The 13,151-nt window shown below is 38.6% G+C and overlaps 1 protein-coding gene across 1 annotated transcript; it reads right to left on the bottom strand.

Annotated features, from left to right (window-relative positions):
• Positions 1-121: 121 nt before the first annotated feature.
• Uba5 (Ubiquitin-like activating enzyme 5) lies at positions 122-12,879 on the bottom strand. The gene is made up of 7 exons (XM_022083893.2): positions 12,552-12,879; positions 11,824-11,959; positions 7,086-7,282; positions 5,180-5,366; positions 4,412-4,539; positions 2,988-3,205; positions 122-2,089 (listed from the first exon to the last, which is right to left on the bottom strand). Exons 1-7 carry the CDS (start codon positions 12,695-12,697, stop codon positions 1,899-1,901), a joined length of 1,203 nt encoding a protein of 400 aa, XP_021939585.2. The 5' UTR covers positions 12,698-12,879; the 3' UTR covers positions 122-1,898.
• Between the last annotated feature and the right edge of the window lie 272 nt (positions 12,880-13,151).

Genomic DNA, 13,151 nt, shown 5'->3' with positions numbered 1-13,151 from the left:
TTGTACAAATGTTGATACAACTGTACGTGTCCAGAGAGAGTGGCAAGCAAGCTCAATGTCTGAAACCTAATGGTAAGATTTTATATTGGAGAGTTCAAGGAGTATTACATGAGACTGGAAATTATTGGTATCACTGGGAAAGCTCCCGGTGGCTTTATTCGATGAATCCAATACTTAACATCAATAAAAGAACTGTATGAATACTCCAAGGGAAGATGATAGCATAATTATAGCATAAAATTTTTTGAAGTACCAGATTCGACACATCTGTGATCTCTGCACTTTTACGAATGTCCACAAGTAAAAGCTGCAAAAATTCACTGATGGCTTCACAATGTCTATCTCTGTGCCATCTGTCCCCATGAAGTGACATGAGAATGTTTGAACAGATTTTCATAAAATTTGATGCTGGGAGTAAAACTTGCCAACATATTCTAGTTTTATTTAAATCAGAACAATAATGAAAACTGCACATGAAAACCTACATTCATTTCTGCATGTGGAAGTAGCTGAGCTGGGAATTACCATGTGGGCAATTGCAAACTAGCTATATAACATGCATAGGAATCCTTGCTGATGACTTAATCATCAAGGTAGACAGGTGCCAGGCACCACACCCTTTCATATAGGTCACTGACCCCAGTAAAATCAGAGATGTCACCAGTGACAATCTCAAAAGTCACAGGTCAGATTCCGGTGAATGCACCAGAATTGTTACACAATGCATATGTTTCCTAACTTGTTATACTGGTACACATAGCACTTTAACACATCAAGGCAGAAAGTGTTACGGCCATTACTAACACTATTATAACTAGAATAGAAATTAATCATAATGTGTGCTACCTATCAATGTAAACTTTCCACTTTACTTGAAGTAGAAATTTAAAGCTGAACTTCAGCATTACACATAAATATTGATTAATTGCACTGCAGTCAGTGTGAGAAGGATGGAGGTGCATTTTTTTTGCAAAAAACCTGCTGCTGGTACCTCGGTATGTCAATCCCAGGGCCCGAGTAAATTAGTATACTATACGCTACTAAAAGCACCAAACTTTTTTAATCATCGCTCTTGTCATAATCTTCAAACATAAAAACTTACAATTCTTAATTCTTTAAAAGTCTCAACATTTTAAAACCTAGAAAATTTAGAAATCTGACGAATATTTTAAACATAGAAACTTTACAAATTATAAAAACAGCTATTTTTTGTAAACTGTTCCATGGTACTGTGTTAAGTTTCATTTCTGTTGTGCTGGGTGGGGTACTGATGGTTATCATCGTGTAGAACCAGGATGGGATGTAAAAAATGTTCTTGGACACTATATACAATTTGCATTACTGTGACAAGGAGTCCAAACAGTTCACAAAAAGAAGCAATCATAAAAAAACTACTTCTCAAAATAATACCAATTGTGTAAAAAAACTGTAAATTAATTTGTGGAGAACTGTGAATGCATGAAATAAAATATTCTGGATAATCCATGTTCTTCAATCATTCACGCATCCTCTCCTTTTTCACTAGCCCAGACAATCAGGAATTTACTGTTTTATCAAAATGTTTCTCATAACAAAGCATCAAGAGGATAAATGCTTCAAATCCATGGAGAATATTATAAACAAATGGAAACATTAAACAAAAATATTTGGTCCACTCTAATTTGAATGAATCTTATAAAACATTTTCAAAAACAAACAAAGAAAACTGTTGCACTCTCAATGAAATTAGTACAAATGATAGGGATGCACATTTCACTTTGTTCATTTTTGCAACCAGCACAACCTCGTCTGACTATGCATCTGTACATGTAATTCTGTGTGCTGCCTCTGCATGAAAATTTAAGTTCAGAACTGCCGCAATCTTGATACAATTATTATATATGATAAAGAGGCGTATTTCATATGGCCTTCATCTGTGCCATCAGATCATCTAGGCTGACCCCTGATGCGTCAACCTCATTTGACTCTGCATCTGGAACTACTGGAGCTGGAATCGTGTAGGCTGCCTTCACACCTGCCACCAGACCTCGACCCAAGTCCTCATCTGCATGCAGTTTCCTGGGATCAGTCTCATCCACCAGACAGATACCTGTTCATGCAGAACAGCAGAGAATTTCTGAATCACAACTTTTTAACATAAAAATGTATGTAAAGATTTCCCCCGTACCTAAATACCATTCTGTGAAGATATATAAAGACACAAAGGAAAACAAAGTGCATTCCAAACCGTGGACGTACATTTAGGTTCTAACTGCCTCAGCCCTTAAGAAACAAATGAGTATGTATGTGTGTGTGTGTGGGGGGGGGGGGGGGGGGAAGTTAGCTACAGGCATAGCACATCTTACGGTGAACCCAAAGAGACTAAGCAGTTCTGAACATTCCGTGCGGAAAACATTAAAAAGCGAGTGAAAGCAAATTAAAGCCAGCCACAGTTTAATGACAAGGACACTGCAGTGCCCCTGCTATGGGAATACAGGTAAAAATAAAGAAGAAGAAAAATTGAGCACATCCTCTCAACAGTTCACACAATGACATTATGTCATTCTTAGAGAAGACATGGCAGCATGAAAACAAATTACACAACTTTCCAGGCACTTTTTATTATTTACTGGAATCAGCAAGAAAGTCCATCAGGAAATGATAAACAAATTTTAAGAGAAACATCTTGGCTGCTGTCTCTGGATCCCATCAGCCTCGTACGCAATGAGTACTCAGAGCTTATCCCCAGCATCAGAGCAAACTGGAGTGAGACAACAACCACTCACATCTACCAAGAGACATAATCTATACTACACAGAGATTCATCTTCGTACTCCACATACACTTTCAGGATATGATATTTAGATACAAGGAAAAACTTTTAATTTTTATCTGTTCATCTGATATTCTTGGCTCTATGTTCTTGTAGTAGCAACATGCTTTTACCCTGGAACAAGGGTAAGTGTTGCACTGCTGACATAATTCATGATAAGTGTAAGTGCACATACCCCATTCATTATCTTCATGAATAACTTCCTTGTCCTCCATTTTGCTGTCCCCCACAGATTCCTGTTCTTTTGGAGGCCGAGCTCTAGCTTCAGCTTGACGTTGTTGACAGAAACTATCGTCACATGAAGCATTGGGCCGCAGACGCATAGTCGGAAAGAAGTCAGTGAGAGCGCTGTACCCCAAATAATAAGACACTTGGCCAAATTCTAGCAGATACCTATAAACAAAAATATATATAAAGGATAGCAACCAGAAACAGTTTGTTCAAAACAACTTTTTAAAAAGCTCTCACATGAACTTGTATTATGTTTGATAGCAGTTCATTTAGTTAAACTGCAACACTGCATTTGACACAGTGTGAATTATGTTTCTTTTAATATTAAAGCTATAAGTAAACTAGACACTAACTAACTAACTAACTAGATGGCTTACCGAACCCGAAGGTTCATCACCGAATTAACCAAAGCCCTCCACCGGACCCTGTCCTGGGCCAACAAAATCCAGTTTCCTTCAACTCCTAGTAAACTAGACACAGGTGCATTATGTGCAGAGAGAGAAATTTAGATGCACAATGTTAAATGAGGTAATTTCTGTGGTGCTAAAATAACTTGTTTCAATACATAGTCTGTTACCTTATCAGGTTCATGTACAATTAAATTTAAATTTTGTATAATAACATAAGAGCATGTACTTGTAAATCATGCAAAGTATAAAAGTACTCACAATTTGAAGATGGCTGTCCTGTGGATTGTTGTGCCATGTAATCTGGAAGAAGTTTAACGATGTTTCAGAGCTGCCTGCTGCCTCCATCATGAGGGTGACGACAATTACTCATCACCTTGTTGAAGGAGACAGCAAGCACCTCTTCATACTTACTGTCGTGAGAACCTGAAATCTTACTCCCACTTTGGTTTGTGAGTCTTACAACCGATCAGCATTAATACCTTCTTGTTAATCTATGTGACCACTTTCCAAGAGGCTTTTCCACCTCTTGCTTTCTACACCTGTTTGGGCTTGTATTTATAACATCCACTAGCAATCAAAATCTCTCAAGGCCTTGTGATGGGAGAAGCATGCAACTCTCCTTCCTGAGGTTCAGCAATTAGCAGGAACATTAAGACATAATCTCATTAAATAATAATAATGAATCACCTGAAGACATGACCAGATTGTCTATGTCAACTACAGATCACACATTATTACATTCACATGAGATACCATGTGAGACAAATCATGATGTTCCATCAATCATTAGTCATAGCACTTTAGACACAAACCCCTGCCCATGTATCATAGCCAAGCTGGCGAAGTAGATGTTTCAGAAAAAATTTCTGAACTGAATAATAACAGTAATTTCCATAATTTATTCTATGCATAGTGAAGATGCTTTTGGAGTTAGAGTGCGCCTTTCTGCTCGACTTACTTCAGTGCGTTCTGGACAAGAAACCCTGCTACGATGCCCATAGTGGTTGGGAGGCTGGCTGCACATACACCATCCTTCTTTAGAGTTCGTTCATCAATACTGGATGCTACAATCAAAGGTGGAGCACACTGAAAGCCAAACAGACGAAATTCTTCTTCTTAAGTGTGATGAGTACCAATCAATTATTACGCTGACTTTACATACAGCCAAAGTTCAATTTAATCACAAACAGCTCATTGTACAAAGTATCTGATGTTCAGTTGTGCTGCTTTGGTTCTAAACCACTACCTGCAGTGAATATTTAACAAAGTACAACAGTCCTTTGAAAAGGTCTGCAAAAAATATATTTTTATTTGTAGTGAATGAACATCAACAAGAATTAATTTGTTAGCAATACAGTAAGCCATCAGTGAATAAAATGCAGTAAATGAACATTTGTGTATAACATAACTACACATATGGTTAACGAGAACAAGATAAACACATAAACAGTGCCTATAAGACAAGGCAATGAAGGTAGTGAAGCTTCAAACATTCTCAAATCTAAACACCAGATGTATTAGTTTCATTTTACACTAAATCTGCAGTCAGTCAAGTTACTGACTCCATTGTGTATCAGTACTTATTATATAATTTTATTTAATTACTTTTAAAACCTGAAATGTAAAGAAAGTAACATTCTCCAGTGCATGTCAAGAAGGTTCCAAGTTTTAGATCAGATACTCTCACAATGAAAAGAATGCCTTGTTCTTAAAAGAAAATACATACAGCAAAACAGGCAGTCTCTCCGGGCACAATGAACTGAATGTGTCCAGAAACAGCGTTCTCTGACACACCAGACTCAAACCAGGAGAGATTTAGCTCATTGCAGGCTGAATTGATGGCCATGCGTGCCTCAAAATTGTCGACGCAGCTCAGTACCAAGTCTACAGGTCCACTGGTGAGGCTTCCATGGCTGTCAACACCATTTTGGGATATTAAAAGAAACCTAATAATGTGTTTGTTATTATGTTCACACAGATTGTCTGACTACACGCACACAATGATGCCACTTGGGATGAGAGCGATTTATGAGATCTGAGGTTCTCATATCAGCGAAGAGGTCGTCGCTCTTCTGGGTTGTGACACTGCGTGGACAAGCAGATATGAAAGGGACTAAATTAAATTTGATACTACTAGTCCTTACAGTACTGATTAAATATATTTCCTGTCTAAACTGTAACATGAACACTTTACATTGAGATGTGAATATATTTTCAAAAGATCCCAAAATGAAAATTGTTCCACAGAAAATATTAAGCCTTTAATAAAACATTTCATTTCATAAATACAGTACGAAATGACAAACAGTAATGTATGTGTGAAAAGACACTGTCATAGCATGCTTGAATAAACAGGTGAGTCCTGACTAAACAAAAAGGAATATTTCTGACTTGGTTCTCCAATCCACATCAAGTTATTTGCAACATTCTACATTTAGTAAAATACAATAATTTGACTATCCCTCCACAGTTATGTCTGCCCTGTTGTAACTAAAGATGATTTTCCCAAGTGTTAAATTATGTATTGCTGTTATTACATGGAGTATGTGTCAGCAGTTTCATGACTAATATGAGCTTCAATGCGAATAAAAGAGGATTTTCACATCTTTTGGGGACAAAAATTAAAACTGTGCAAGAAGGCAGGTGCAATTTTATTCCAAAGATAAGTTTTAAGATTTAAACAAAATGTGTTGCAGCACAACCCAAAGTGTTACCCTGTACACACACACAGAACAATTTGCCAGTACCAGGTAAATCGGCATAAGACCCGAAACATACGTTTTCATAAAATGAAAAACAATTTTCAGAAATGCTGATGTTTATTTTCTAGATTGTAAGGATATATAAATATCCATGTTTTGGAGGAACATACAGTCTCCACTTACAGGGCTAAAGTGAGAATGCTAGGAATTGGATGGTTTAGGAGAAGGAGAAAGGACCAGGCCAGGGGGACTGGCCAAACGGAGCCAAGGGATGAGCAGAGGATAAGAAGATGGTCTGCAGCAATATGGAACAGACCCATACAACAAATCAGAAAGGAAGACTGAGCGAAGCAGTGACGGTAACTGGGGACAAAAGGGTGGTTTGGGGAGAAAAGTGAAGTAAGATTAGAGAAAGAGTGTAAGAGGGTGAAGAAGAGAAGGAGACCAAGCCACCATCACGAAAGGTAGTGAAGGAAGAAGAGTAAGAGGCATTACCAACATCAAGAATGAAGGTGACAGAAGGTTTGTAATGTGAGACTGCAGAGTGTGCATCTCAAGAGAAAGTTGCAGGATGAAACGAGAAAATTGGTGGAGAGTGGAGAGGTGTGAGCGGAGTCAGCAGACCAGGCAGCCAGAAATAAAGAGGATAAAAGGCAGCCAATGATGTGGGAATGGTGCACATAATTTTATCTTCAAGTTCACACTGTGTTACAACCCAAAAGACCAACACAAAAATCTTCACCAAACACGGGAACCACAAATCTCGTATAATTTTCAGTTTACTGATGTTTAAAAGCAGTGTACACGTATGACTGTACAATTTCGACAATAATTTAAGGGTAAAATGCTAGTTTCTCTTAAATTACATATATCATGGAATTTAAAGCACTTTATTTGCAAAAGTGATTGTCGTAAGGCATTACTACTAACCTGATTCTACTCATGAAGTCATGGAAATTGTCTAATGTAGTTATATTATAGTTATTTGTCTCCAATGTGACATCAGGATTGATTGAAGAAAGAGTTTTTGCTGCAGCTTCTACCTTTGATAAGCCTTTATGGTGTGGCTGGAAGAAAAGCCTGTTCATGTTGGCAAGTTCCACCGTGTCATAGTCAAACAGTATTAGCTGTAACAAAGCAATTGGCATGTAGTTATTCTCCAAAAAAATGTAACTAATCTTGTACTCCAAGACATACATAACTAACTAACTAACTAACTAACTAGATGGCTTACCGAACCCGAAGGTTCATCACCGAATTAACCAAAGCCCTCCACCGGACCCTGTCCTGGGCCAACAAAATCCAGTTTCCTTCAACTCCTATCTCGGATAGATCCCGCCTGAGATTATCCTCCCATCTTCGTCTAGGTCTCCCCAGCGGTCTCTTCCCTTCAGGTTTCCCAACCAGTACCCGGTGCACACCTCTTGTCCCATCCATGCGCGCTACATGTCCCGCCCATCTCACTCTTCTCGACTTAATCACCCTCACAATACTGGGGGAGCAGTACAGATTTTTAAGCTCGTCATTGTGCAGTTTTCTCCATGCCCCATCGTCTTCCCTCTTAGGCCCGAATATCCTCCTCAACACCCGATTCTCAAACACCTGCAATCTGTGTTCCTCCCTCTGAGTGAGAGACCATGTTTCGCACCCATACAAAACAACAGGCAAGATTATTGTTTTGTATACTTTAATTTTCAGGTTCTTAGAAATCAGATTTGAAGACAAAATATTTTGAACTGAGAAGTAGCAAGCATTTCCGGAATTTAGTCTCCTCCTAACTTCCTCACAAGTATCATTTTGATTTGTTATTGTTGTTCCCAAATATTTGAACTTTGTAACCCTTTCAAAGGATTTATTAGCTACCCTAAGATAATTTTGCCCGCCTGTCTTCTGATGACGAGATACTAACATGTACTTAGTTTTTTCTGAATTTACTTCCAGCCCCACTTGTCTACCAGCCTCTAGTAAAACTTCTGCGTTCCTCTTTATTGTATTTATATCGTCCCCCAATAAATTAACATCATCAGCATATGCCAATAGCTGATGTGTCCCGTTCAATTGCAAACCCTCCTGCCTACCTTGGACCTTCCTGATGGCGTATTCTAGCGCAAAGTTAAAGAGCAAGGGAGACAAAGCATCTCCTTGTTTTAGACCGTTCTTGATGAGGAATGTCTCAGATACATATTTACCTACTCGAATTTTGCTGCAGGTTTCATTTAAGCACATTTTTATTAGACCCACTAGCTTCTTTGGTATACCAAATTCAATAAGAATATTATATAGCACTTCTCTCTTCACAGAGTCATAGGCTTTTTTGAAATCTATAAATAACTGATGTACAGTCCCACCGAACTCCCATTTTTTCTCTAGTATCTGACGAATGCAAAAGATCTGATCAATCGTTGATCTGTTTCGTCTGAACCCACACTGATGATCCCCAATAGTTTCATTCGCATATGGGGTTAATCTTGCCAAAAGAATGTTGGATAGAATTTTGTATGAGGTTGATAGCAGCGATATTCCTCGGTAATTACCACACTCAGTCTTGTCCCCCTTCTTATAAATAGGAATAATTATGGATTCCTTCCATTGATGTGGCATCTCTTCCTTATCCCAAATTAACTGAATAAGCTTATGGATCCTCATATGCAACCCTTTGCCACCTGCTTTAATTAATTCGGCCGGAATCTGATCAATTCCTGGAGATTTATAACTTTTCAACTTCCCAATGGCTAGTTCCACTTCATCTAAGCTAGGTTCTGGCACCAACAGTTCAGCTGTATGCATTTTAATCTGTCTAATATCACCAGTATTATGAACATTTAAGAGCTCGCTAAAGAAATTTTTCCACCTATTCACAATTTTTATTGGATCTGCAAGCAAATTGCCACTATCATCCTTTACCAAATTGGTCTGGGGTTGATATCCTTTCTTAAAGTTATTAATGCCTCTGTACAGGTCTCTGATGTTTTTTTCCTTATTATTTGTCTCAAGTTCAGCAATTTTGCCCTTCAGGTATTCCCTTTTCTTAGTCCTAAAGGTTCTACTAGCCTCACGTCTCACGTTACATAGATTATCCGCATTTGTTTTGTTTGGGTTCTGCAACCATTGAAATTTTGTTTGCTTCCTTCGATCTATTAATTTTGAACATTCTTCATCAAACCACGGTTTATTTTGCTTTCTCCTGTAGTATCCTAGTTTCTCTTTTGCTGAAATTTTGATGCAGTTTCTGACATTTTCCCACTCCCTGTTGATGTCCACACTTTCATTATCCTCATTTGTCTCTAAAATTTGAAACCTATTCGAAATTTCAACTTGATATTGTTCCTTTGCCTCTCCCTCACTTAATTTTTTCAAATCAAATCTTTCTGTGTCAAAATTTTGTTTAGTTCGTCTACTTACTGAAAGCCGCTCCCTCACTTTTGCTACCACCAGATAATGATCAGTGTCGCAATCTGCTCCTCTGAATGATCTCACATCAATTACATTTGTCTGCCTTCTCTTATCTACTAAAACATGATCTATTTGATTGTGTGTTCTGCCATCTGGGGAAGTCCAAGTGTATTTATGAACATCACGGTGTGGAAATTTTGTACTTTTTACAATTAAATCTTTTGACGTAGCGAAGGTCACTGCTCTGACGCCATTATCATTACTAAGTGCATGGAGACTCTCGCTGCCTATTGTGGGTTTGAAGACATCCTCCCTCCCAATTTTTGCATTGAAATCTCCTAGCAGAATTTTCATGTGATACTTGCCAAATGTATCAAATACTGATTCCAATTCTTCATAAAAGCTATCCTTGATATCATCGCTTTTGTCTTCAGTTGGGGCATGAACATTAAGGACAATGATGTCGCACCAACGTCCTTCCAAAATTACGTAAGACAACCTGTCACTAACAAATTCTACTCTCTTAACTGCTGCCCTAATTCTGCTATGAACAAAAAAACCCGTCCCTAGCTGATGATTGTCATTCCCCTTTCCATAGAAAAATGTAAAATTGTCCACTGGGATCGTGCCCTCCCCCTCCCATCGCACTTCCTGCACTGCCACTAAGTCTAACTTATAATTCCCTAATTCCCTACACACTGATTTCAGTGCCCCAGCCCTATAGAGGCTCCAAGACATACATAACACTTAATTATTGTAAAACCTACATATAATGCAATCCAGAAAGACCTAAAGACATTTCCATTTAAATAAGATATTTACCTCTATTGTTACCAAAATTAAAAATTCCAAAATTCACTACATTTTGGAGACAAGCATTTTATCCAATTTCAGGCCGGACCGAAAGAAGATACATACTCTGTAGGGCAGTTAGATGAAGCTAAAAAAAAGTGTGGCTCCTCCTGCCTTAGCATATTTAAGGAGTTAACTATATGTGCATAACTAACTAACTAACTAGATGGCTTACCGAACCCGAAGGTTCATCACCGAATTAACCAAAGCCCTCCACCAGACCCTGTCCTGGGCCAACAAAATCCAGTCTCCTTCGACTCCTATCTCCCATAGATCCCGCCTGAGATTATCCTCCCATCTACATCTAGGTGTCCCTAGTGGTCTCTTCCCCTCAGGTTTCCCAACCAGTACCTGGTGCACACCTCTTGTCCCATCCATGCGCGCTACATGTCCCGCCCATCTCACTCTTCTCGACTTAATCACCCTCACAATACTGGGGGAGCAGTACAGATTTTTAAGCTCATCATTATGCAGTTTTCTCCACGCCCCATCGTCTTCCCTCTTAGGCCCAAATATCCTTCTCCTTCTCAAACATCTGCAATCTGTGTTCCTCCCTCTGAGTGAGAGATCATGTTTCGCAACCACACAAAACAACAGGCAAGATTATTGTTTTGTATACTTTAATTTTCAGGTTCTTAGAAATCAGACGGGAAGACAAAATATTTTGAACAGAGATTTAGCAAGCATTTCCAGAATTTAATCTCCTCCTAACTTCCTCATGAGTGTCATTTTGATTTGTTATTGCTGTTACCACATATTTGAACTTTATAACCCTTTCAAAGGACTTATTAGCTACCCTAAGATAATTTTGCCCGCCTGTCTGCTGATGACGAGATACTAACATGTACTTAGTTTTTTCTAAATTCACTTCTAGCCCCACCTGTCTACTAGCCTCTAGTAAAACTTCTGCATTCCTCTTTATTGTATTTATATCGTCCCCCAATAAATTAACATCATCAGCATATGCCAATAGCTGATGTGTCCCATTCAATTGCAAATCCTCCTGCCTATCTTGGACTTTCCTGATGGCATATTCTAGCGCAAAGTTAAAGAGCAAGGGAGACAAAGCATCTCCTTGTTTTAGACCGTTCTTGATGAAGAATGTCTCATATACATATTTACCTACTCGAATTTTGCTACAGGTTTCATTTAAGCACATTTTTATTAGACTCACTAGCTTCTTTGGTATACCAAATTCAATAAGAATATTATATAACACTTCTCTCTTCACAGAGTCATAGGCTTTTTTGAAATCTATAAATAATTGATGTACGGTCCCACTGAACTCCCATTTTTTCTCTAGTAACTATATGTGCATATGGTATGAGAATCAGAATGATTTTTTGGTGAAATCTTTTTCTAAGCAAATACAGTACTTTTCTTGATCTTGGAGTACTTGAAGGTTAACCTGGTGTTTACTAACCTTCCCTATACCACATCGAGTCAACATCTCAGCAGTAACACTGCCAACTCCACCAACTCCAACTATGGCTACTGTGAAATCTCGAATCTTCTCATAGTTGTCTACAATACCCATTCTTTTCAAGGCCATCAATCGACTGTAAGAACAAAACCAGACTTGAGTAGATAGGTACAAATACATGTAATCTTGAACTCCAATGAGAGCCAAACTCCTTGTGAAGCCAAGTCGATTTATACTGAAGTAGAAAATAAAAATTAGTGGGTCGAATTAGGAAAGCTTACAGTACTATAAAGATGGACCAAAGTAAATATTTAGTACTTTATTTTACAAATTTTAACTTACAGATTTATCACAAGATAAACATGGCTGTCTTCTGGGATGCAGCATCATGTAATCTGGTGGATAGTGACTATAGTATGCACAGTGTCACATCCCAGAAGACAGCCATCTTCATACTAGTCACCAGAAGAACCTAAAATCTCAGTTAACACAACTTTCCCTTTTCGTACCACATGGTGACCTGCTAGGTCAACCACCTCCCCTGTGCAGAAAACTTGGAGACAGAGCTGGAATGAAGTGGAAATAACTTTGAATCGAAATCTAAACTTGCGATTATAGGTTATTTTACTATAACACCAAATTGTGACTAATGTACAAATGGCGAGGAAATTCGCGACAAAACGTGCCACAATGCGCAAATAAAAATTAAAACCAAATGTCATTCTCACCTATATGGATTAGAGTCCACAACTTCAGAAGACATCTGAGCAATTTTTTCCCGAATAGGTCTAGCAGATTCGTGTTTCTGTCTCTCAAGTTCTAACTGTATCTTGAGTTCTTTTAACTTTAACTCCAATTCTTTCGTCGGATCCATTCTGTCACACACAAGAAAAATTCGAACGCAATAGAGTCCAAATCATACACTTCACACAAACATATGTTTGATCCACGTCGGAAACATTTCGTGTTCCTTTCCGGAAGTGGCCGTCCACAATTTCCATTGGCTGCTTATGATGACGTACTTGTCAGAATCGGAAATACTACCAACACTTTTAACTTTTAACTGACTGGACGATAGCAGAGGATTTCTCTTCTAACCTCTGCGTCAAGACCGGTTCTGGGGCCCACCCAGCCTCCTATTCAATGGGTGCCGGTGTCTTTTCTCGACGGCAAGCGCAGCCGGGGCGTGATGGTGGTAATGAGTTATAATTTTGTTCTTTTTTAGAGCCTCTGACATTTCTTTCCTGGATGGCGGTACTCTTCCTTTTGTTACCATGTCCATACCCAGTCTGCCAACCACGGTGATGTGTTGTGCCTATCAGCGTAGA

This window comes from Zootermopsis nevadensis, unplaced genomic scaffold, assembly GCF_977971745.1.
Source record: "Zootermopsis nevadensis isolate Lab colony 2312 unplaced genomic scaffold, Znev_1.0 Znev_ptg000003l, whole genome shotgun sequence".
Taxonomy (NCBI): Eukaryota; Metazoa; Arthropoda; class Insecta; order Blattodea; family Termopsidae; genus Zootermopsis; species Zootermopsis nevadensis.
Note: the sequence above shows the minus strand (reverse complement) of the source record. Positions and strands in the feature narration are given on the sequence as shown.

What these genes read in the sequence shown, in the direction of transcription:
- Uba5 (XM_022083893.2), bottom strand. Translation starts at nt 12,697, where the DNA reads ATGGATCCGACGAAAGAATTGGAGTTAAAGTTAAAAGAACTCAAGATA. An exon ending in CTCGATGTGGTATAGGGAAG is followed by an intron (nt 7,283 to 11,823) that starts GTTAGTAAACAC and finishes GCTTTGTTACAG; the next exon opens with CTAATACTGTTTGACTATGA. An exon ending in GACTTCATGAGTAGAATCAG is followed by an intron (nt 5,367 to 7,085) that starts GTTAGTAGTAAT and finishes TGGTGTTGACAG; the next exon opens with CCATGGAAGCCTCACCAGTG.